Raw genomic sequence first — 25,385 nt, forward strand, 5'->3', positions numbered from 1 at the left:
GTGTTAGCTTCGATCCCTTCCTCAGGCCCTGTGCAGTGGCTGCGAAGAGAGAGCTGGAGAGTGTCTTGCAGGAACCCATCACTAGGACCTGCTCACATCTCAGCTGTCACACTTGCAGCCAGTGACCAACCACTGAGTGTGTGAGCTAGGGAGCTGCTGGGTTCTCACAGGCTGCTCTGTCAGGGGCTCTGGGACAGGAAGGATGGGCTGGCTTTATGGACCTATAGTGTGATTCTTTACAAACATTTCCTGCAGGGTCTTCAGGGGCTCATGGGCATTGCCAAAACTAAATATTTGTCAGATCGTGAGGTTACACACGTCATGCTCACTGTCTTATTACCATTATCACTTTAGATCTCTAGGTGAACTGTTAGTCTTTTGTCCTCAGTAGTAGGATGGTTTATTAATAGGAGTCATTTGAATTTTCTATATCATCTTTTCTCATACATAATAGAATACAATCAGCTTCAAGAATACAGCTAAAAAGATTCAGTCATGGCCTGAGGGTAAGAAATTGAACAGGCTGCTGTGTTAAACATCTTCCAGTAGATGGTGAACACCCCACATTAAACAAAGAGTGGTGCTTTCCTGTGAGGGAGCCACTAAGGCAGGGAGCTCTGCAAGCTCTCTAAGCTCACATGGCTGGGCCTGCTGTGCACAATGGTCCCTGTCTTCCTCATCTGCCAGTTCCTTACTATTTCCTGTTTCAATCTGTGACTGGTATTCACCTGACTATGGTGAGCTACCCAGGAGGCCTTGTGGTCAGCAATGAAACAGGATGGGTGACAAAGCTAGGGCCACAACTCTGAATGTGGCCAGCCATCAGTGAAACAAGAGTAAAGTGGCCTCGTGTACTCTGAGGTGGAGGTGACAGAGGCTGCAATCAGAGATGTGGGGGAGAAACACTGAAGGAGTCCCTAAGAGGAGGGCATTGGGGCTCTGACTGCAGACCTGTTTCCTTGCTGTTCTCCAGAGGCCTTGGCTCAGAAATATTCTGACCCCCAGAGATCTGTTTACCACTTTAAGTAGGTCCTGATGCTCAAATTGTTCTCAGATGATTCTAACTTATCCTGCAACGAACATCAAGCACAAGAATCTGGCTGGGCCTTAGAACTGTGCTTGGTTGAAGACAAGCAGAAACATGCTTCTGTGTGTGCTATGGAAGCCTGGGGCTGGACAGCAGCATTGGTCAGGTCCTTCCCTGCCCTCTAGTCATGTTGTGAGAGTGAATAGACAAACCCAGAGAATTTCACAGAGTTCACAGATTCTGTTCTGTTCTTGTCTTGCCTTCTCATTTTTTACCCTGTTTGAAACAGCCCATGTGTTTCCCTTCATTCTTCTTTCTCAAAGGGATCATAACATAGAACCCCGGTCCTCAAGCAAGGCGTGTTCAGTAATGTGAGAGCAGCAGTGCACTCTACTCACTGGAGAGCAGCCCAATTCTGTCCTGTGGCCCAAGGGAGAAACAGGTGCTCTGTAAGCGCATCTGTGCTGCCCTGTTGTGGATAGGGTCCCCAGGGGACACTGAGCCTGTGCTGAGATGAGCCAACCTGCAGCTGGGCCAAAAACCTTCCAGCCCTGCTAATTTTCATATCCCAAGATCCCAGCCAGCTACATGGGGACTTATTTACAGGCTGCTGTTCTCACCCTGTGCAGCTTCATTCCTGGTCAGGACACAGCATGGACATGAGGGTCCCCGCTCACTTTCTGGGCCTCTTGGTGTTCTGGATATCAGGTAAGAAAGGGTAGCACAAGGAATTTACTTAGTTCTGAAGGTTCACAGTTGCCTGATATTGCATTATAGGCCTGATTTATCTTGAATATCTGTTGATATTTGTTAAGTTTCCCATGTCAGGTGCCAGATGTGACATCCAATTGACACAGCCTGCATCTGCATCTGCATCTGTGGGAGACACAGTCAAGATCAGTTGCCAGGCCAGTCAGAGTGTTAGCAGTCTCTTAAACTGGTATCAGCAGAAACCAGGGCAAGCTCCTAAACTCCTGATCTATTGGGCAACCAATTTGCAGTCTGGGGTCCCATCGAGGTTCAGTGGCAGTGGATCTGGGACAGATTTCACCCTCACCATCAGCAGCTTGAAGCCTGAAGACTTTGCAACTTATTACTGTCAGCAGAGTAAGAGTAACCCTCCCACAGTGATACAAGCCATGACATAAACCTCCCAGCAAGGCAGAAGTGTGGGGCAGGGCTGCTGCAGTTGTTCCTCTTTGTGTCTCCAGCTGCAGACCAAGTTCTTCAGATGCATCCAGGCTTTGAATGTCACTGGAAGGATTTGGTAGAAGCATCCAAGAAAGCTCCTTCTTCTGCCAGCTTCCTTTTCGGCTTCTCACCCCTGATTTAATGAAAGATAACAATGAATACACTGAAGTAATGCAGATTATGGCTTTATTTTGTATTTACCTGGCCACACAGATGCTATTCTTAGAATTTTAAGCAATAATTTTTAAAGTCTTTTTCCACTGTTGATTTATTAATTAATTTTGGTTTTTTTTATTTTAAAGAGATTTTTATTTTAAAACCAAAGTACAACAGAATAAAGTTAATTCAAACAATACAATGAAATTCATACTGCACTAAAAAACAAGGTAAGAAAAATCAACAGTGGCTAACAAGATGTATCCTGTTAAATTCAAAGTAGCTTCACATAGCATCAGATGTGATAGTCAAATAAACAAAATGGAATAAAATCAAACAAAACAATAACCGATACAGAACATCAAAACAAGATTATAGGATATTAGTAATGGTTGCAGACATGCCTCTTATAAATATGCATTTAGAGAGCTGCATTCACAACAAAAGTTAAAGTGCAGAGATATTTTCGATGCCTCTGCCTCTACATCTGCATAGTAGATCATCACCATAAATTGCAACTATCGCAACCCATCAAAGTAAGTTTAAGCTCAAAGTTCACAGTTCACGTTAAGTTTGACTGTTGACATTAAATATTTCAGGAAAAAAGCCAGGTGTAATGCACACGTCCAAAATGTATTATGACACAATGCAGTTATAATACCACTGTCTCCTACCTGTGCATCTTCTTTATCCTCCATTTTCTGTAAGAGAATCAAGTCTTCCCTATAGTTTTTCCTTTTATGCAAAACAAAATCTTTGTAGGTCACAGTATGGAAGATTTTCAAAAGCTAATTTCAAAATATACTACTATCGAACAGAGAAATAAAAATAATGAATAATACATTTTGCCACTACTGAGACTCCCTTTATAGCATCTATTATTATCCCGAATATCCAGGAATAGTAACATTGTTATATGTTTTACTTTGCAATACTATGATGTTTTCATAGTACTTTCAAATGAAAATCATATAAGTAATACTAATAAAAACGTTAGTCATAGCCAAGCAAGCATTAGAGAATTTTTAAATAACATTTCAAAATAAAGTTCTTGTTTTATAAGAGGTAGGTAATTTACACTTTTTACTCTTAAAGTTTTAAGAAGTTATTGTTAAATGGAAAGGGTATCTTGCCCTTGGTTTTGTCTGACAATAGCAAACGTAGAAATTGGCAGGTATTCCTTTGTCTCCCTCTAGTGGCTAAAATGAATATGTGCAGCGTTTCCAATCTCAGCCTCAGATGGACTGAAAGGATGAGGAACTAGGAGGAGACTGGGAGACCAAGCACTTTAATTTGTTCATTTTCAATGAAAAAAAAAAAAAAAAAGAAAAGAAAAGAAAAAGTCAGAATAGGGAAGTGACTTTCCCAAGACATTACAAACAGCTTAGAATTGATATCTGATATCCTGATGCCTTCATTAATATTTCCTGCTGGGCCCAGTTCCACTCTTTAAGACCCAATCATTCCAGCTATGTCTCTGCTTTCCCTGTCCATGACCCTTAGACCTAGTGTGTGCATGCCAGTGCGAAAGCATGTGTGCACAGGTGGGTGCCCATAAGAGTCCTTTGTCTCTAACCCCCAGCACCTCATGAGCACCTGGAGTTTTCCTTCCTATGCTTGCCCGCAAACATGCCCTGGACTCAGTCTCACCTCTTGTAACTTCCTGGGGCTGTCACCCTCCCAATATGACAGCGGCCCTTTGCCAGAGCCCTACATTCCCGTGGACAGTGAGGCTGAGTTCACCCAGCAGGCCCTTCCTGCAGGCCCACCTCCGACAGGGCTGCGGAGCTTCTCCAGAGGCAGGGCCCTCAGGGAGAGGGTTGCATTCATTCCTTGACCCTCTGGAATCAGAGCTGGACCCATGCTTCTTAGATGGTATCAGATGACAGAGGCCCCAGCTTCGGTGGATCACATTGTGTTTGCTGACATTGCTGGCGTATGAACAGTATGCAGTCAGTAAAAACTATACTTTGGATTTTGACATTTTGTCTTTTCCTGGGCGGGCACTGTTCCATATGATACTCTCTGTCGTGCTGAGCAGCAGCAGCTACCAGTGAACCCCATGATCCAGAGGCGAAGCAACCGTCACAGCAAGGCCTGCAGTGTTTGGACATCAGGCTTTGTATTTCTGCTTCCTGTCACTTCTGTAAACCCCATCAGCATGGGTGCATGAGACAACACTTGGTTATAAAACAGGTTCCTATTAATTGATTTTGCCCAACTGTAGGGTGATGTAGGTAACCTGAGAATATTTAAGACAGGCTAGGCTAAGTTAAGGTGTTCAGTAGGTTAGACCTACAAGATTCCATGCATTTCCCCCTTATGGTATGTTCAAAGCATAATAGAGTTGCTGAGAGGGAAGCCAGGAAGTCTCTGTACATCCATTGGATGCCAGTGAGTCACACGGAAAGACTTTCCTCAGGCCACAGTTTTCCCCACATTTTCCATTCCTGGGAATGGCCCAGTTGAGGTGAATTCCCTAGGATCTCAGATGCAGCTTCTCTCCCACAGCCCTGGGTAGAGCCTTGCCCAGCTCATAACCATGATCACCAGCAAGTGAATCTTCATATATGTCAGCCACTTGGGACCAGGAAGAATGTGAAGAGGAATGATGTGAGATTCCAGGGACTTTTCCAACATGTAAAGGTCAGACTGAAGAAAATTTAGACAGTAAAAGAAAGCAGAGCAATTAGGTAGGTGGAGGGTGAACTGAGAACAGAATCACCCAAGTGAAAGGGGAGCATTGTGGGAAGGCAGTGAGCAGCAGGGCCTGGACCTTAAGAGAAGGTTAAAATGCTGGAGCTGGTGACCACCTAGTAAGGTTGATTCGTCGGTAATAATTTATCATTTCCATTATGTGGTGAAGGGAGAAGACTGATTGTCATGGGTCGAAGAGTAAAGGATGCAAGGAAGGGGTGGACGCAGATGCAGGCAGCTCTTGGAAAGCAAGATGTGAAAGGAGAGAGAGAGAAATGAGGTGGACAGGAGGAGCTGGGAGCCAGAGGGAGGAGGGCTGACATTTGATTGGTGAAATCAATGGGTGGGAATGGAAGGGGTGAAGGGCTAGGGCCTGGGTAAGGAGAGACATTCTTCTGTGAGATGGAACAGGTAGGGGTGGGCAGCAGGGTCACATCTTCATCTCCTGGATTCTCTGCTCTCCATCTTGGCAGCTCATGGGATCCTCTGAGCTTTTACTTCTCAAACCAATCCCACCTTATCTAGGCCAGTTTTGGTGAGTTCCAGGGAGATAGGCCAAAAAGGACTGAAGATCTGTTCCATTAAATTATGTTTTAATTGTATATTTTAATGGGATACAGTGATGTTTAAACACATGCGCTAATTTCTGAGTGGCATCATCACGAGATTCTGTTCCATTCTGAATTCAAGAAAAAATTCACCCTTGCTTCACACAGTGCTGCTGAATTAGGATCCTGAGTATCAGGGTCACAGGGACCTGCACTGGATTCTCAGAAAATCCTGTATCATCAACACATTCCCTGTCCACCATACGTTAGTACTTACCTGTGACAGGGATCCTCATGGCCTTTAAAGCAATGGCTATTGGGTGGTCTGGAGAAAACGGAAAGGACCAAATCGGATGAATACTCACAAGACTGTCCCCCTTCTCCTGGTGCCCCTTCTTTGCATATCTCCTCCTGACACAACCCCCAACCTACCGTTATAAGGATCTGGAGCCTTGTGTGGTATCCAGGCTCTGAACACATCCTGCCAGCACGTTCCTGGTGGCCCCAGTGTGGCTTCTTTGGAGCCTGGCTTTCTGGGGAGCAGATGAAGAGGGAGGGCCCAAGGAGAGGCCAGTTGAGCAAACTCTGTGTCATAATTGAAGATAGCTCCTATTTGGTACACAAAAATGCCATGCTCTGTAAATGACAGTTTCCGTTTTTACACTTTAGCAGGCAGTGGGGGTGTCACCTTGACCCAAACACCAACCTCCTTGTCTGCATCTCCAGTAGAGACCTCTCAGTCTCCTGTCAGGCTAGTGCTGATGTATACACAGAGATGCCTTGGATGCAGATTAAACTGAGCCCAAGACTTGAGGCCCTAATATTCATGTCACCACTGTGGCCCCGGGAGTCCCAACCAGGTTCAGCAGCAAAGGAAGTTAAAGGAGCTATGTCTTCAGCATCAGACCTGCGGAGCCCGGGGAATCTGGAGAGTATTTCTGCATGCATGACTATGGATGGCCAGTCCACAGTGGTGCAGGGTATGCACAAATCTCCTGCTGTGTGTCCCAGAGATTGGATTTCTAGAAGTCAGGCTGTACCTCGCTGATCCAGGTCCTCTTCCAGAGATACACACCATATTTCTTTTTGAGTAGACAAAACAGTCTCTGTTTTACCTCTGGGTCATTTCCCCTTTCCTAGTTTCTGTTGTATTCTAATGGTCCTGTATGTAACATACCAGGCTCTCTAGAGCTGCAGATGGCAGCTTTCCCTGCAATCCTGGAAGATCACAGAGCCTGGACTGAGCTCCTCCCAGGTCAGCCTCAGAGGGTGATGGCAGGAGGACCTGCCTGCTCCATCCAGCGCTCTTGCTCCAGCTTTTGTAACCAGACTTCTGCTCCCTGTGTTTCCAGAGGGTGCGAACTGTGGCCGCTCTCATTTTAGTCTTGTACTTCCATCTTTCCTTTTGTTTCATTCCCTCTTTTCCTCCCTGGCTTCCTGATGGCTCACAGACATGCAGCTTGCGTGGGAATTCTTGTTGCTGGGGGAACTGACATAAAAGAGCAAACAAATCTACATTTTGGAGGGAAACTCTCACCTGAACTTTTGCAGTTTCTTTCTTTCTTTTTTCTTCCAGGGAGAGGAACTGGAAGATTCAAGAACCATTTAATTTCCTTTCCACCATGTGTTTCTCTTTCTCTCCCTTCACATTTTGAGTTCCCTGCACCCACAGTCACCCTTTCCTTGCTGTCCTTTCTGTCTTCAACCTACTGCAACAGCCCTCTGCTCCACCTCATGAAAGCCCCTCTTAGATTAGTTTCCTTTGCCAGCCTCCCTCTGATTAAGTTGAAAAACTGTTTAATTTTTTCTGGGTCAAAACCAAGGAGCCTCTATCCAGCTGTGCCCCTGGGCCCACATTAGGGGTGGTGGAAGAAGAGGTCCTGCAGCCCCTAAAACCTACGGACCAGCCCCTGACTGTCAGCCAGCTCTTGCCTCATGAATCTTTATTAATCTGTTTACATTTCCATGTCCTTTGTTTCTCCCAGCCATAGAATTTTGGATTCTCCTTCAGGTAGGGAGGATGAGAGGGGTTAGAAGTTTGAATACTGCCATTCTCTCTGAAGATATCCCTGTCCTCATCTTGAAGCCCAGGCTAACTTTTATGGCAAGAGAAACTTGGAAGCTGTGCTCACTCTGAGGATCTTGATTTGGTGGCTGAGCTTGGATTCTCCTAACCACAAAGTTCTCAGAGCAGGAGAGCAGAGTGGTTGGATTTAGAAAGGTGATGTGGCCAAAGATAAAGAGGATGGAGTGATTCAAGGAAAGATCTCTGGGCCAAGAAAAGAGGACGGTGGTGTCTGAAGCTGGAAAAGGCACGGAAACCAGTTCTCCCTACAGCTTTCCCAAGAAAGCTCCCATGTTAGCTTGGATCAGGCTTCTCCCTCCCAGAACTGTAAGGTAATGTGCTGTGTGATTTGAAGCCAGTGAGGTGGGTGAGTGGTTAAGCAGCCACAGCAAAGCCACACAAGGGGAGAGACTGTTTCTCTTCTTGAATGAATGATTGTCCTCCTGCCCATTCCCACATTGTGATCTTTTTGTCAGTTTTGGCAAGAAACAGTTTCTGGAGATAAAACAGAATTCCTATTAGGATGAGAGTCTCCTGGTGAGGTGCTTTCCTTGGCTGTCATGTGGGGGATGTCTGAGACCCCAGGACTCAGAGCTCAAAGGCCTGGAGAAAAGCATCGGGTTCATAACAGGAGGACAATCAGATGGACAGGCACTATGTGAATGGAAGGACTTAAGCAGAGGCACAGGCACAGAGAGGAGAGAGGATGAAAAAGCCAGGGCACTGCAAGACACAGGAATTACAGTCATTTGGGTGAGTAAAGGCTGAGTTTGGCCCCAGAAGGGCTGAGTTTCATGTTAAGGTCATCGCAGAAGGGTAGAGAGGCAGCAGGTGTCTGTGACTGTCACACCATCATTCTGGTTGTCCCCCTGTGCCTGTCTGTAGGGTGAATACATCTGTATGTAAGGAGCAGTGGAGGTCAGACAGAACTGGGTTGAACATGGCACCTGTGCAAACCACCCATGCTGGGAAAGGTCCTCTTCTCTGTGAAATGGAGCCCTGTGGATATAAGGGGGGACTGGGTGGAAGGCTGCCAGATGATGGGCCAAGGAGTATAACACCTTTATAGAAGGGTCCACCATACTCTTCTTCATGCTCCCTTCAGGGTCTTAGAGTGATGAGGCTGTGTGAAGGCTGACTAGCCAGATGTCATTTCAAACTGAAAGTCACCAGTAATTACTGCACAGTGCCTGATTCCTCGCCTGATGTACCTGAGCCTTTACTGAATAGGCTCGAGCTTCCTCATACTAGGTGTTTACTAACATGGGCTGAGAACTGTAAATATGCCCCTCTTCTAACTCAGAGTCACCTCTATGGTCCCTGAGCAATTTCCAAGAATAAAATGATCAAAAAGTAAGACTTCTGTCTCCAGGACTCCGGAAAAGGACAAAATTCTTTGAGTGTGGGAGTGGGCAACCCTCAGACATGTCTGGCCCCATGTCATTTGTACTGACTCATGCCCTGTGCTCCTCACTTCTCTGAGTCTAGGAGCCCCCACTTTTCCTTCTGGCTCCACACTGTTACGGGGTAAAGCAGGGACCAGCAGCGTTTTCCAGGTTCTTATTGTACAGTTCGGTGAGTTAATCAGGACAGCAGGTGAATGTGAGAGATTGCTGGCATTTTATAACAGAAATAATAAAAATGAAGAGAAAAAGGAAAAGAAGCTAAAAGAAATGTTCAAGGGGATGAGAGTGCTCCGAAGGAAAAGAGAAGATACACATCCAGCAATCAGGGAGACCATGACATGAACCATAGTGGTCCCCAAGTCAGCTGCCACTGTCTTCTTATGTCTTCTTCAATAGTGGGTCCTGGGGGGCGGGGGCTGCATCTAGTGCCGGAAGGTTGACCTCAGATCTGGCAGGTTCTACTATCAGATGATCGGTACCCCATTCTGGGCTTGGCTTGATCCCGTCAGGCTCTGCACTTGTGGTCAGTGAGTTTCCCCAGCTGGCAGGTGAGGCACAGCTGCTCCAGCCATGACCCAGCTCCTATGATAATAACGCCCAGCCTGGGAGCTAAACTCCTTCCATACTACTAGGTGTTGAAAAAAGTAGCTTTACTTTTAACTGTCCTGTAAGATATTTAACAGAATGTGTCCGGAGAAATACCTTGAATTCTGACCCAAGAGCAACCTGAGCTGGAGAGAGCTAAGAGATTCAAATCTACAGAAACTCAGATTCAGGACTGTGAGGTACACAGACCACAGTCAAGAGCAGGGGTGCTGGCCGTGAACTCACAACACAGGACGGAAAGAGTGAAAGCCCTGGAAGACTCAACTGCACACAATCAAGATCCAAGACACAACCAGACCTGCCTACTCCCCAGAGGCCTTAAAATTTCTCCACTGGCATGGCTGATTGGGGACCCAGATTTGGAGCCTCTCCTCAATTAACCTGTGACAGAGTTTCTTCTTTTTGTAGAAAAGCTGGTGCCATAATTTTGGCTTTGGTGCATCAGGCAGTGAGCTCTCATGCACAGGGTTTTCTGTGCAGTTTTTCCACTGAAGAGCCTCCACCAACCCCTCTATGGGTAGCATTAGGAAGATGAGCAAGGAGATCACAGATGACCACAGCACCTTCAGTCTGGGATTACCCTGAACACCATTTGTGCCAGTTTCCAGGGATGTCATCAAAAATTACCAAACACTTTTTGCCTAAATAAATGAAATTATAAATGTATAAATCTCATACAGTCTCTCTAGTGTAAAAATAATAATAAGATCCAAAACTACAATAGATAATGTGATAGTGAAAAAAAAGAAACTTCTCAAAAGGTGAGAACAACTGGGATGGGGAAAGGAGAAAAGAAAAAAGGGAAAAGATTATGAAACTCTTTATGTAATTCATATATATATATATATATATATATATGCTTATATGTGTACAAGAGAGATCACTATGCTACTAATTTCTGTTAGTTCACTAGAAAGAACAGTTTGTGTTTTCATGGTTTGATTGTTTGATCACTTTTTTACACCTCTATCTTCTAATCTGAACAAGTACTTTGAAGATAACAATATGCAACATATTAATCAGTGTTAATCTCTGATTATTTTGTTTTGAAATTCTGTATTATAGTCCTGTTTTTTTTATTTTAAAATTTTAAAAAATGAAATCAACTTATTTGGGTATAGATTTGGGGCAGAGAAGTTTGGAATCAGTTTCAGGGGGCCAAGCTCAGGGTATAGACAGGTGTTATGGCACGCAGAAATTTTAGGGCAACTCTGCCTCTTGTCTTTCCCAGCTTCTGGTGGCTGCCTGTCTCCGTGGCCATGGACATGTCACACCAGTCTCCTTTCTGTCTTCCCATGGCTTCACCTCTCCTATCTATGCTGACCCTCCCCCTCCATAGTAATCACCACTAAGATCTCCTTTAGTTCTTCCCTTAGAATCTCCCCTTCTAAGCATCTTTAATTTACACCTGCGAAGGCCCCTCTGCCTTATAACATAATTCCTACCTTCCATGGTATAGGACCTGAAATCACGGTGACCATACTCATTCCATCAAACATTAAAGTGTCAGCTCTCCCTGTGTACACACACCGCCATCTTTCCTTCTGTGTGTGTGTCTCTCTCTCTCCTTTTATTCCCTTCATGATCACAAATCATTTTACTTCCCCAAATGTATTCAGTTTACCTGGAGAGGCTCACACAGGGAGGCCTTGTTTGGGTTTTGCTTAAAGACTTGCTCTGGCTCTATGATCACATGGAGGAAAGACACAGATGGCCCTCATCCATGTGGGGAGAAGTGGCCTCCACAGAAAGTCAGGAGCCATTAGTCTCTGAGGCTGTGACTGTTTTCAGGGACTGTGATCTCCCACCTTCTCGGGAGGTATGGGTGACTGTGCTCAGTAGGGTCCATGTCTGCCTCGCCCTCCTCTAACTGTGTGGGCAAACACTTAGTGTGTGTACTGTGGGGAGATTGTGAGCATTGACTTTATCAAGGTATAGAAATTATCCTGGTGTTTTTAGTTAAATTTATTAGGCATTTTGAAAGGTTTTGCAAAATCTTATATGAGAACTAATTTTGTAGCCCTGACTTGACTCAGCAGAGGAGAGAAAGCTCTACTTTAGGAATATAAATGCTCAATTGTCTCTAGGATTTAAACCAAAAACACAAGCGCTTGCCTACCTGCTTCTCTTCTGGCCTCTGATTCCCAGGATTGTTGGGAAGATGCGCTTTCCCGACTGCTCCTGGTTTCAGGTTCCCAGAGATGGCACCTAACTGAATCTAGTGGTGAAGAAGGTGCAGCATTGCTTCCCATGTAAACCTGATCTAGAGGAAAAGTGGGCAGGAATCAGAGCCCTGCTGGGGTCTATACAGATGCTTTGAACTGGGTCATTTATTGGCACTTCCCTCACCTAGTGCAGCACAAGGCAGCACCTCAGACCTCAGAGGCTCACAGGAATGATTTGTCGTCTCTTGTGATTTTGTGCATGATCTGAGAAGCTTCTCTGCTGCTTTGCCTGGGAAGCCTCAGGAATCTGCAGGCAGCTGGGCTACTTGTGTCACCTGCACAGCTGTGTCACCTTCCCTACTGACAGCTGCAATGGACTATCAGCTGGTCCACTCTGGTTCTCTTCCTGCTGAGGTGCCAGTTGGAGGGGTGCTGGGAACACTTTACCTCAGGCATTTAAACATGCAGTCTTGATACACATTTTATTATTAGTGAAGGTGAATTTTACTTGTGCAGGGGCACACTAGCATTAGCAACTCTGAGCAAATTTCACAGTAATTCTGAGTAACACCAGAGATAAAATATTCCACCTTCCTGGAGTGACCAGACACACTGCCCACTGCATCCTGCTTCTTTCATTTTCTCTCCTTCTTCTAGTCTCTTTGGGTATGATATTTTTTATTTGAAATCTTTGTCTTTTTAAATGTAGACATTTGTTTCTATAAACTCTTTCTTTAAAATGTCTTTTGGTCCATCTCACAAGTTTTGGTATTTTGTGTTTCCATTTTAATCTGTCTCAAAACAAGATAATTTTCTTTTGAGTTTTTGCATGACACTAGTTAGTTGAGGAGCATGTTTAGAAATTGCCATATATTGTGAATTTCATAAAACTTCTCCTATTACCGGATTATGCTTTCATACCATTGTGGTTGGAGGAGCTACTTGGAATGATTTCAGTCACCTTAAGGTTTTCAAAACTTGTGCTTGTTACCTAACATGTGTGTTATCTTAGAGTACTCCATGTGTGCTCCAGGAGAGGAATATTCTACTGGTATAGGGAGGAAGGCTCTGCATATGTCTGTTTAGTTCATTTGATTTAATGTGTAGTTTAAATTCAATATCTACTCATAGATTTTCCATGTAGATCATCTATGCAGACACTGCCATCTGCTCCAATATTGTATTTCTGTTTCTATATTTTCCTTCAAAACTCTTAATATTGTATTTTCCTTTTATGTGTAAGGATGCCAGCACTGGGTACATATGTATTTGTAAATCTCATGTTCTCTTGTTGAATTCACCCCTTTCATGATGCAATGACCTTTTTCATTCTTTGCTCAGTTTTCATCTTAAAATATATTTTCTCTATTATATTAGTAGTAACACCTGTTTTGTGTTCATTTCTGTTTGCATGGAATATCCTTTTTCATGCTTCATTTGAAGACTATGTGCACCCTCAAATCCAGGATGGGTCGCTGGTAGGCAGCATAGAGTTGTTTCTTATTTTTTAAGAATTTTAGGCCACTCCATTCGATATGCTCTGCTTAGAGATTTTAATCTATTTACATTAAAGGTCATTATTAAGAAAGACTTGACTACTGCTGTTTTGTTAATTTTCTCATTTTTCATTGCTCATTCCTTTCGTTTCTCTTTCTTGGTGTATTGTTCAGTGATTTGATGATTTTCTGTGATGTCATGACTTGATTTCATTCTCTTTATCTTTTGTATATCTGGTATGGATTTTTACTTTGAATTTCTCATGGGACTTATGTCAAACATCTGGTTGTAATAGACTATTTGAAACTGCTAACCACATAAACTTGATGACATGAAAAAACATTTTTACTCCTCTCCACCTCAAAATTTATACTTTGATGTCAATTAACAATTTGCCAATTTTTATATTTGGTATTCTTTAACGAATTACTGTAGCTGTGGTTACTTGTTTTGGTTTTGTCTTTTGATCCAGTGAGTTGGCCCCAGTCCTATTACATTGTGTCATTCACATTCCGGGCGGGTCTTATCTCATTTTGCTGCCCAAGATGCCATGTCACATCTGTAAATACTGTTAGGGACACACCCATAATTGTGCTGTTCTAATTACGTGAGAATTTCTCAATGCAATCAAGCTGACTCTCAGGACAAATCACTACCCTCAGCACTTCAGAGTCCTGATCATTTTCAGTCATGGGTCTGTCTCAAAGCACTGACTGTGTGATGCCACTGAAATTCCACTAAATAGCTGTGGCAGGATGGCTTTGAAAATAGCAAGAACACACTGAGAAATAGTATGGTAACTAATGGGCAACCCTTGGGATTGCCATCAAGGAGAGGAGACATCTGAAGCACTATAGATTTCCTATAGAGAAAACCTGAGGAAAAAATCATCCCTGCTCCCAGCAAACAACAAAGAAACTGAAACAAATATTAGTTGGTTTTACTAAAAGGACTCAATAAGGTATTAAAATGCCTGCTGGCTGGAGTGGAGTACAAGGTGACCTACACTCAGGTTGCTCTCTGCATGGGGGACACCTTACAGACTGTCTTCTAAGATTTGGAGCAACAGGGCCGTGTGCACTTCACTGTAATACAGATGACACACAGAAGTCTCCATGATGGCAGAGTGGTTGTTAGGTGATTGGACATAATAAAATATGGTTACAGAAGGAGACAAAATCCACGGTACTGGCAGAAGATTTGAAACACTCGTAGTTTCCTCCACTTTTATGTGTATTACCAATTTTTAAATATCTTGGTGTACTAGGAAGAGAAAAAACCAGAGTACAGAGTGATAAAGTTTCCATGGAAACTGAGTCATTTGTGGACAAAAAGACCATGCTATTAATAGTTGTGCTGGAATTCTACCAGGCAAAGAAGGGAGCCATAGTTATCCTCGGATATGACAATGTAGTAGGAGAAAGTTAATGAGAAAAATGAGAATCAAGTCACTATAGAAAATGAAAAAGTTAATAAAAACGCATTAGTCTCCAAAATAAAGAGTTCCTCTGCTCATAGAAATATATTCTAATAAACTGAGCCTCTTCTCTACTGCACAGTGTCCCAAGAGGTGTGACATAGATTTTCTGAAAGACATTTTCTTTTCCGTGACCTCAGAGTATCTACTCTAAACAACATATCAGCATAGAACCATCATTTCATCTCCAGAAGATTATATTTTATGGAATTCTACATGCTTTTATTAAGATTTAAGTCTTGGAGGCCAGGTAGGAAACCATTCAAATTCTTGGTTTCCTTAGTCTTAGAAGAAGGATGTCTTATTCCAACTGCACAGGCCTAGACCTCAAGGGCAAATGAACACCAGAAAAGACAGATGGTTTGTCTTACAAACACCAAGAACAAATTCATCTGAGATCATACGTGGTCACCAGAAGGAACAGAGTGCTCTGTGTCCCGAGCTCAGCCCAGATATGCACACTGCCTCACAGATTTGCATGTTTTCCTTAGAGGCCATTTCTGCTCCTGGGATTCCTCATGAAAGGCTGCTTGGAGGATCTGGAAAAAAAGAGCCACAGCAGAGCTAAGAGAGAACATGCCCTGACTCCTCTTTTCTGCCTTCTGTTGTTCTGGTGCCCAGGTGAGGGAGGCAGCTGCAGTGAAGATACCCCAGATGATAGGAGTTCCCTTTTCCTGGTGGTGAGAACCTCCCAGGGACTCTAGGACTCCAGCTCATGGACTTTTCTCAGAGACCCAGGTGCCCGTAGGTTAAGGAATCCAGAAAGCCCAGGTCTGCTGGAGGAAAATAGGTGGGGACCCACTCACTAACACTGGTTGTATTTTCCTCCCTTCTCAGCCACCAGTGGGAGCGCTGCCCTGACACAGTCCCCAGCCTTCCTGAGTGTGACTCCAGGAGAGAGCGTCTCCATCACTTGCAGGGCCAGTGAAAGTGAAGTGATTATTTAGCCTAATATCAGCAGAAGCCAGGCCAGTCTCCTAGGATTCTCATCTATGTGTGTGTGTGTGTGTGTGTGTGTGTGTGTGTGTGTGTGTGTGTGTTGGTATTTCTTGTTTGCCAGCCCATGCACTGGAAAGGGCTGGGGTCTGTCTGTTCCAGTCCGGTGGTAGCCTGTGCAGGGTGCAGGTTCCCAGACTGGGCTTGCTTGTTGGTGTGGCATTGTTCTCTCTATCCCCAGTCCACCAATGGCACTGACTGATAACCAATATCCTGGTGTCTCTGATTGCTTCAGTGGCATACAGAGTGAGACAGAATTCATTTTCAAATCAGCAAGGTAGAGGCTGGAGACACTGGCACCTATTACTGCCAGCAGGACTATGCAGTCACTCTCACAGTGTTACTGCTCCACACATAAACCATCTGCATAGGAAGTTTTATGATTTAAGATATCTCTCCTGTGTCACATTCACCACTGCAGCGTCTGTGATGGGGGTGGCTGGGTGTGTATGCAGGGCTCAATGGTGAGGATGTGGAGGACTTGTCTTTAAGAATATGTTCTCTTGACAACACAACCATCCCAGCCTTCAGCAAAGGCTGAAAATGAGATCTCTATGCCAAAGACTTGTCTGTAACATGGTCTTTGAACCCTTTCTCTGAGACACGTTCTAAAAAATGTGTTGTACGGGGAACTTATGCACAACAGGAAGCCATATCCAGGGAAATATGGGAGGTATTTCTAGTACTAAAATGCTAGTAATAATAATAAATAGCAAAGCTGCCCCTGAGCTGTTTGCTGTTCTTGAGGCCTTGCTCTGTGTTGAACACTGGACTCCTCCAGGTGGCCTGTTGTAGTCAGGGGTTGTACACAGAGAACAACTAGGATTAGGACATGAAGTTTATAATATTTTATAATGGTCACAGGAAATTTCAGGAAATCTATCCGAAACACCAAAGACGTAAATTATTTAGTCAAGAGCCTAAACCCCAGGGCAATGTCCCACAGGAGTCCAGATAAAACCCAGAGCTCAGGACAATGCCTCCCAGGAATGCAACTAGAGATCCAGAGCCCACAAGAAGGACTCACGCCAGTCTCTTTTATGCATCCGTGCCAGGAAGACCCGAAGGTCAATGGTGGAAGCCAGAAAGTCTATGCCAGCAGGATGAAGGTGCTGTGCTAGTGGGATGAGGGTTCTAAGCTGGAGCCGAGAAATCACACTCACAACAAAGACCAGGGCTGTCCTGAAAGGCATCACAGCTGTCCTCAGCGACATGGAGGGCCCCCGAGCTCCTCCAACAGCAAGCACAGTCAGGTACGTGCCAGGAAGCAGCGTAATGAGTTCATCCTGGAGACCAGAGGACACATGTCTTCCCCTCTCGAGCCAGGAAGCAATGCTCGATGCTCACATTGACCAAAGCTTCTCCAGGAGAACCAACAGCTCAGACTGCAACTAGTAGGAGGACTGACAGTGCCTCCTTAATGCCTCAACCCTTAACACCTCCCTTCTTCTCCACCTATTTATCCTGGCAACCCTCCTCAGGTGGAGCATCTTCTCTCAATGCATGCTGATGTAATCCAGCTGGCGGTAAGTTGAGCACCAGTTTTCAAACCATAACAATCCACCCCTGGTCAACTTAATAACCATATGCATTTCCTTAAACTATAGTCCTTAGTGGCAGATTTGTTATATTAATAAAACAATTACATATATACACAATTATTTTTACACTTAATTCCTGCATCAAAACAAAAACATTTAAAAGGTGACTAAGGTTCAACATTAAAACACAGTATTTTGACAAACCACCTGGGTTAAAAACATATAAAATATTAAAATCACACTAAAAGAACAATTACAATCACAGTCCTTGCTTCCCATTAACTTTAACATGGCATGGCAAGACTAAAATATAAGAATCTCCTGCAATTCAAATGTACTCTTGATTTTTCCATTATCCTATTCTTCTAAAAAACCATGTTCTCTGTTTCATCTTTACAACCCACAGTTCCAATGGAGCCTTCTTCTTGGCCAAGTGCTTTAAATTACTCTACTAGCCCTTTGATTTAAATTCCAAAATACATCTGGTCAAAAGTTCTCTAAAGTAACCATGCTACCATCCCAAATGTAGACTACACTGAAATTCTTCTGCCACCCAGATAATATCTCTAAATACAAACAAGAAGACCAACTTTCATTTAAAGCACAATATACTACCTGGACTCCAGCAAGCACTGCAGTCTTTCCCAACAGAAGCCTCCCAAGCTTCATCTTAATTGGTAGCATCTCCATCAGTACTCTGATCTTCCAGGTTCCGACCAGTCTCCAAAATAATACAGCACACAAAGGCTGTCTCTTTGGCCAGTCTCTCAAATATTTTCAAATTAATTTCTAAAGCTCTCAGGTCACATGGCCAGGCAACATAACAGCAATGACCCCACTCTCAGTACCAATTTCAAATCTGTATTGGTCAGGGTTTTACTAGAGAGAACAGATATAACCTGGAATATACAGGAACAACAAGATTGGCTTACAAAAGTCAGGCACAGAATCCGATGAGGAAGCGGGCAGAGGGTTTCTATGCACTGGAGGCCGAATGATTCAATCCAAGATCTTGAGTTCACCCTAGTGTCTTGTGCAAGTCCACACCAGCAGGCTGATGGGTCTTCGACAGAAGGCTGAAGGCTCTGTGATGCAAAGCAGAAGAGTCTACGCTGGGAAGCTGAAGAGTCTGTACTGGAAGCCAGGAGGCGAGGTCCAAACTAAAGGCGAAGACTGGAGCTTCTCCCAAGAATGGCACAGATTTGTCCTTCCTCCTCTCCTTTTATACCTCGAGATGATAACTCACCCTAGGGTGGGTCTTCTTCTACATCCTTGGGTGTAGAATTGCTGAACCCATTTAGTTAGCTTCTAACTGTCTCAAGTTGACACAATTAATCAACCACTAAAAGTACCAAAACCTGAGAAAGACCCAAATAAAAAAGAAAACTACAGACCAATCTCCCTAATGAACACAGATGCACAAATCCTAAATAAAATATTGGCAAATAGGATGCAGCAAATGATCAAGAAGATTATACACCATGACCAAGCAGGAATCATCCAAGGCATTCAGGGATGGCTCAACATATGTAAATCAATAAATGTAATCCACCATATCAATAAAGCCAAGAGTAAGCATCACATGATCATTTCTATAGATGCAGAAAAACTTTTGATAAGATCCAACATTAATTCATGATAAGAACTTTACAGAAAATTAGAATACATGGTCTTTATCTCAATATTATAAAGGCCATCTATGACAAACCAACAGCCAGTATCATACTAAATGCCCCAAAACTGAAGGCCTTTTTGTTAAAATCAGGCACAAGACAAGGATGTCCCTTATCACCGCTCCTATTTAATATAGTACTGGAAATATTAGCCAGAGCAATTCACCAAGAAAGAGAAATAAAAGGAGGAAAGATAGGACTAGCAGAGTTTAAATTATCATTATTTGCAGATGACATGATAACTCTACATAGAAGATCCCCAAAACTCCATTGAAAGACTCCTAGATATAATAAATAAATTCAGCAATGTGGCTGGATACAAAATCAATATTCAAAAATCAATAGCATTCCTATACACTAACAACAAAATCACTGAAAGAAATAAGGGAAGCCACAGCTTTCACACTAGCAACCAAAAAAATGAAATATTTTGGAATTATTGTCCTGAAAGAAGTGAAAGATCTATATAGGGAAAGTTGTAAACACTGAAAAAAGAAACTAAAGAGGATTGCAGAAAATGGAAAGACACCCCTTGCTCATGGATAGGAAGAATAAATATTGTGACAATGTCCATAATCCTAAAACTATTATACAGATTCAATGAAATTCCAATAAAAATACCATCAACTTACTCATAAATCTAGAGAAATCACTCCTAAAATTCATCTGGAACAAGAAGAGACCTAGAATAGCAAAGACAGCTCTAAGCAGCAAAGGCAAGGCAGGAGGCATCACAATCCCTGACTTGAAGTTGTACTACAAAGCAACTGCAGTAAAATCAACCTGGTACTGGAATAAAAACCAACCTAAAGATCAATAGAATAGATTAGAAGATACAATCACAACTACAAACACATTCAACCACCTTATCTTTGATAAAGGGGCCAAACATGTTCACTGGAAGAACAGCAGTCTCTTTAATAAATGGTGTTGGAAAAACTAGCTCTCCGTATGTCGAAAACTAAAAGTAGACCTATGCCTATCACCATGTACTAAATTAAAATCTAAATGGATCAAAGATCTTAATATTAAAACAGAAATACTAAATCTATTTGACAACAAATTGGGTAAAAACCTTGAAGACATAGGAGTAGGTAGAAAATTCATGAACAGGACTCAAACTGCATGGGAAATACTTTCCAGAGTCAATAATTGGGATTGCCTGTTATTAAAAAGTTTCTGCATGCCAAATGAAATCTCCAGCATAGTGAAGAGAAAACTCACAAACTGGGAAAAAAATCTTAGTGAACTTACCCTCAGACAAAGGACTTCTGTCTAAAACATATAAAGAATTTTAAAAAAATCAGACCCTCAAAATTCAAAGATCCAATCCAAAAATGGGCATTGGAGATGAATATACAATTCTCAGATGAAGAAATACAAATGGCAAATAAATACATGAAAAAATGTTCTTCATCATTACTCATTAGAGAAATGCAAATTAAAACCACACTGAGATACCATCTCAGTCCTGAAAGAATGGCCAGGATCAAGAAAACTCCCAACAACAAATGCTGGAGAGGCTGTTGGGAAAAAGGAAGGCTACACTGTGGGAGTGTAGACTGGTGCAACCATTTTGGAGGTCAGTCTGGAGTTTTCTCAGAAAGCTGTGATTGGAAGTCTCATTTGGTCCAGCTATTCCACTTCTAGGCATATTCCCAGAAGAACTGAAAACATCAAACCACAGTGATATATGTGCACCCATGTTTATAGCAGCACAATTTGTAATAGCCAGATTTTGGCAAGAACCTAAGTGTCCATCATCTGAGAAATGGATAAAAATAGTTGTGGTATTTTTATACAATGGAGTACTACTCAGCTATAAAGAATAATCACATTGAGATATTTATAAATAAATAGTCACAGCTTGAGACCAAACTTATAAGTGAAATAAATCAAACTCACATGTATAAATACCTAATAGTTTCCCTAGTGTAAGAAATGGTAAGAATGCATAAAAGTATGTGGTAATCATGATTCCCCATTATATTGCTTTGAATCTTTGTAATGTTTTTATTCATTAATTAGAATGGTTTTGTTCTGGGTTGTTTGATTTTATTGTCTGTGATGGCATGAATAGATATTTTGAAGAAAACAAGATATTATAATAGTTAGTGATGATTTAATATCATCTTGCTTTGAATTCCCACCAAGCTTTTCTTCTTCTGTCTCCATCAGTTTTATCATGTTGTATCTTATTGGATTTTATTATATGTGATAGTATAAACAAAAATTTTTATAGACAAGGAGATAATATAGAAACCATTGTTTGTTTTCTGTTAGTTGGCTCTGACTACCCTGTAATATTTTTATTCTCTTGAATGGTTTTACACTGTCTTTTTATGTTTGATACTATAGTGTATGAAGGTATACTCAAATATTTCAAGGAAAGAGACACTATGGTAGCTACTGTTATGTCGAATTGTTTTATGGTAAAACACTATGTTGCTTAAATTGTTCTGTTTTGACCTGTCTTATTATATCCTCTTTTATCTTAATCTTTTTTAAATTAAAAAAAAATTATCATAGAAAAAGACACATTGTCGTGAATCCTCCTCATAATACTGCCCATTGCTTTGTTTTTACAGAGTGTGATAAAAATCAGTGACTGCTACCACCAAGAGCCACTTACAGAAGGCAGCCTCTTCTCTATGGTCACTTTTCCTCATCTACATTATTATTATTATTATTATTTTTTGACACAGGATCTCACTATGTAATGCAGCCCAGCCTCAAACTCATGGTGATCCTCCCGTCTCTGTCTCCTGAGTGCAGCGACGGCGGGCATGCTCCCCCAGGCCCAGCTCACAGTGACTTCTGGTTCTTCCCGAAAGTAAAATGAGCATGAAAGCTACACATTTTGAACCACACACCTAGGAAGCCACAAAAACACAAATAAAGTGTCAAGAAAGAGGACTTCAGGAACTTCTTGAGAAAATGGCAAGAACAATAGGAAGAGAAAGTTTAAAGCAAGAGGGAGCATTGTGAGGGAATGCAATGGCAGTGTGTCTTTATTGTAATTTTCTAAAATTTAAATATTTATCATATTTTAGATCACATCTCATATACCTCATTTATACAATTTCTGTTTGAGAAAGCTCTAAACACATAAATCTAAAAGCATTATGTGGTGAGCATACATAAAAGAAACTACAGAGAAAAGGGCAAATTGTAAATAATTTACTATTCGTATTTGAGATTAACCAGGTAGGGGAAGGTAGGCATATGGAGCTGTGAAGATCATTAAGCCAAGTTCAATATTACTGTCATTATTGCACTGTGTGTGCTGGAGTCACACACGCAGATTACTTTACTGAAACTGATAGATGAATGAGCAAGTATGTTACTAGACGATTAAGGAAGAGCCACCATTGCCTATTATTATGAATATTTCAAATATTTACTACAGTGTAAGGCCACTGTTAAAAAGAGAGGAAGGAGGAAAGAGAAAGAGAAGAAATGGAAGAAAGAAAAGGAGTCACAATAGAAAATTTGTGTTCACACACAAATTTTGTATAGCCAACAGAATGATGGTGAATACCAGGATGCACATGAAAATGGAACTAATGGGAAGAAAGTGAAAGTTTAAGTACAGATCTAGCAGCCGTGCTGGTAGATATAAAAAGAAAATAAAACTACCCTTAGTCTCAACCAAACTGCTGAGAAGTGTTGAGAAAAAAAAATCTGTAATGCACCATTTTATGCAAGCTAATATTTAAGGTAATAAGAATGAGAATCAGCATTGCAAGGAATCAAATTCATACCAGGAAATAAAACTGAAGGAGGGGTTCCTGTTCATACCATGTGAATCTCACACGGACATGACGTAATCGTGTTCTTGGCTGCTGTATTGCCTTATTTTATAGGACATAAAATGTATGTATTTCTGGGTGCCTACTCATGTCTGATCTGATGTCCTTAGAAGAGAAACTATTCCTAAACATGGCTGTGCATCTGAGTCTGAGGACAAATCCAGGAATCAGTTAAAATCCTACCAGGGAGTTACTCTTCAGAATCACAAGTTTGTCAGATTGAAGCAGAAACATTTAAAATGGGCAGGAACCAAGCAGCTGTCCATAAAGGAAGCAGCTGCTATGAGCAAAATCATGACAATAGACTCATGGAAGTTTTTGTTTCACATTGAATCACGGTGGGACTCCCACTGTAATACTGGTAAAAGTGATAAACTGCAACGTCCTCAGGCTTAAGGCTGCTGATGGTGACAGCAAAGTCTGTCCCTGACCTGCTGCCACTGAACCATCCAGAGCACCAGTGGACGTGTTGGAGGAACCATAGCTGAGGACCCCGGGAACCTGCCCAGTTTTCTGCTGGTACCAGGCTAGGGAGCTGCTAAACTCTCACTGGCCCGAAGTCGAGAGTGGCTGTTTCTCCTTAGACACAGCCAGGAAAGCTGGAGACTGGGTCACCACAATTTCTCCTGGGAAATCTGAGAATGAAAAATAAAACAGAAGTGTCACTAATGTAGTCTAGATAATATCAATAGAGCTAAGTTCACTAATCTAACTCAAACTTTAATTATTGTGATCCTTGAACAGAAATGCTAGTACTGTACTTAGCTAAATCTGAGAGTTATCACGGGTATACTAACTGGCTAACATGTAGCCCTCACCTGGGATCCAGAGTAAGAGATGACAGTGGAGCAGAGCCAGGGCTTCCATTGTGCAGACTAGATCCTCCCTGGTGCAGGTCTCCCCAGCGATCTTGTTCAGACAATGATAAGGGCTCTGAACAGCAGTGGGGGTTGTGAGGAGCAAGCATAGCAACAGATATATAAATAAATGGAAAGATGCCACATGTTCCTGGATTGGAGAAACTAATGCTGCTACAATGTTCACACCATCCAAAGTGAATTACAGATTCAAGGCAATCTCTATCAAAATTACAATGTGAAATTTCCTCTGGAGTAACAGATGGTCCTAACTCACATTGTCCTGCAGTTCTTTATAAACAATTTCCTCTTTACCCCATGGACTTGTCAAACACAGATCTATCAGATTGCACTATAATTTTAATTCATCCTTCTCTAGAATTTTGTATGAAAACAAATTATGTGGCTTCTATTTCCTAGTGGCTTTCTACTTTTATAGAGCAAGGGTTTTTTTAGGTCGCTTCATGTTGCTCAGGTAACAAAAATATGATATTCTTTATTTCTGAGCACTATTGAATGGATGGTGATATACTTTGACCTGCTTCATGTGCTGAAGATGACTTACGTAATTTTCAAGGCAGGCTATTACGAATGAAGCTGGTTTCCAATGTCTTATGCAAAGTGTTGAGTGAACAGTGCCTTCAAACATTAGCCAAAGGCCTAAATCTGCTGTTGGCTGGGACACTATGAAAATAGGTTCTTAAGACTCTGTCAAGTTTTTCTTCTAGGAAGTCATGTGTTCTTCATTTCCACCAAAAACTGATGTGCTTTTTAGATGTTCATGTTACTTGCTTTTATAAATTTTGTTTAATTGATACCCAGTAGCAACCAGATGAGGTAGAGGTATTTAAGGCATTTGTGAATTAACATTTTTTGAAGTTTGAAATATTTTAGAAGACTGAGACCTAATCTTAATTAATGCATCTTATGGAAAAGGCAAAAATTAATCTAGAAAACAATTAATGAGCAGGGATAAAAGAAAGCATTCTATCCATGGGGTGCAGAAGCAGGGAACAGCTCACACAGAGAGAATGCTTGCTACTAATGAATCTGAGGTTTTTCTGGAAAAAAATTAGTGTGAGACGTGAAGATTTTGAACCTACAACAGTTGCAAACACCTCCGCTGTTGACATCTTGATTGAAAAAATAGAAAACATGGGCTGGGCGTTTAGCTCAGCAGTATAAGTGCCTGCCTGGCATGTGCGAGGTTGTGAGTTCAATCCCTGGTACCAAAAAAAAAAAAAAAAAAAAAAAACATACTACTGGTACTATGTTTGCCATGCCACACCTTACTGTCTTCCTAAGACTTAAGTCTGTTATTAACCTGGGGACAAAATGTTGTGTTTATGGCAGGTGTTCAGGTATCACAGTGTAACAATGACTTTTAAAAATTGTAAAAATATGGACAAGAGCCAATATTTTCAGTGAGAAATGAAAGCAACTCTTCTTTTCTCCATTTCTTAGGAAACAGATTAACAAAAACAAATAAACTAAAGCATCTTTTCTGAATTATAGAGAAAGACATTGATCTGGGTTCAGTTAAACAGTGAATGGATCTGGAAGATACAGAAAAAGAACAGAGAGCGTCCCAGTACTCTACCTATAGGTCCAATTGACTGTATGGGCGTCAGAACTTACATAAAAGGTGTATCAATAAGAGTGTCTTGAAAG

At 42.0% G+C, this 25,385-nt stretch overlaps 1 gene segment (V, D, J or C); it reads left to right on the plus strand.

Moving 5' to 3' along the window:
• Positions 1-1,528: 1,528 nt before the first annotated feature.
• Positions 1,529-2,394, plus strand: LOC101787722 (immunoglobulin kappa variable 1-39-like). The segment is given in 2 exon segments: positions 1,529-1,735; positions 1,856-2,394. Coding segments are annotated over 2 exon segments (375 nt in total).
• The last annotated feature ends 22,991 nt before the right edge of the window (positions 2,395-25,385 follow it).

Source organism: Cavia porcellus, unplaced genomic scaffold (assembly GCF_034190915.1).
Source record: "Cavia porcellus strain 051 isolate PalLab524CR breed Dunkin Hartley unplaced genomic scaffold, mCavPor4.1 scaffold_18, whole genome shotgun sequence".
In the NCBI taxonomy this organism is placed as follows: domain Eukaryota; kingdom Metazoa; phylum Chordata; class Mammalia; order Rodentia; family Caviidae; genus Cavia; species Cavia porcellus.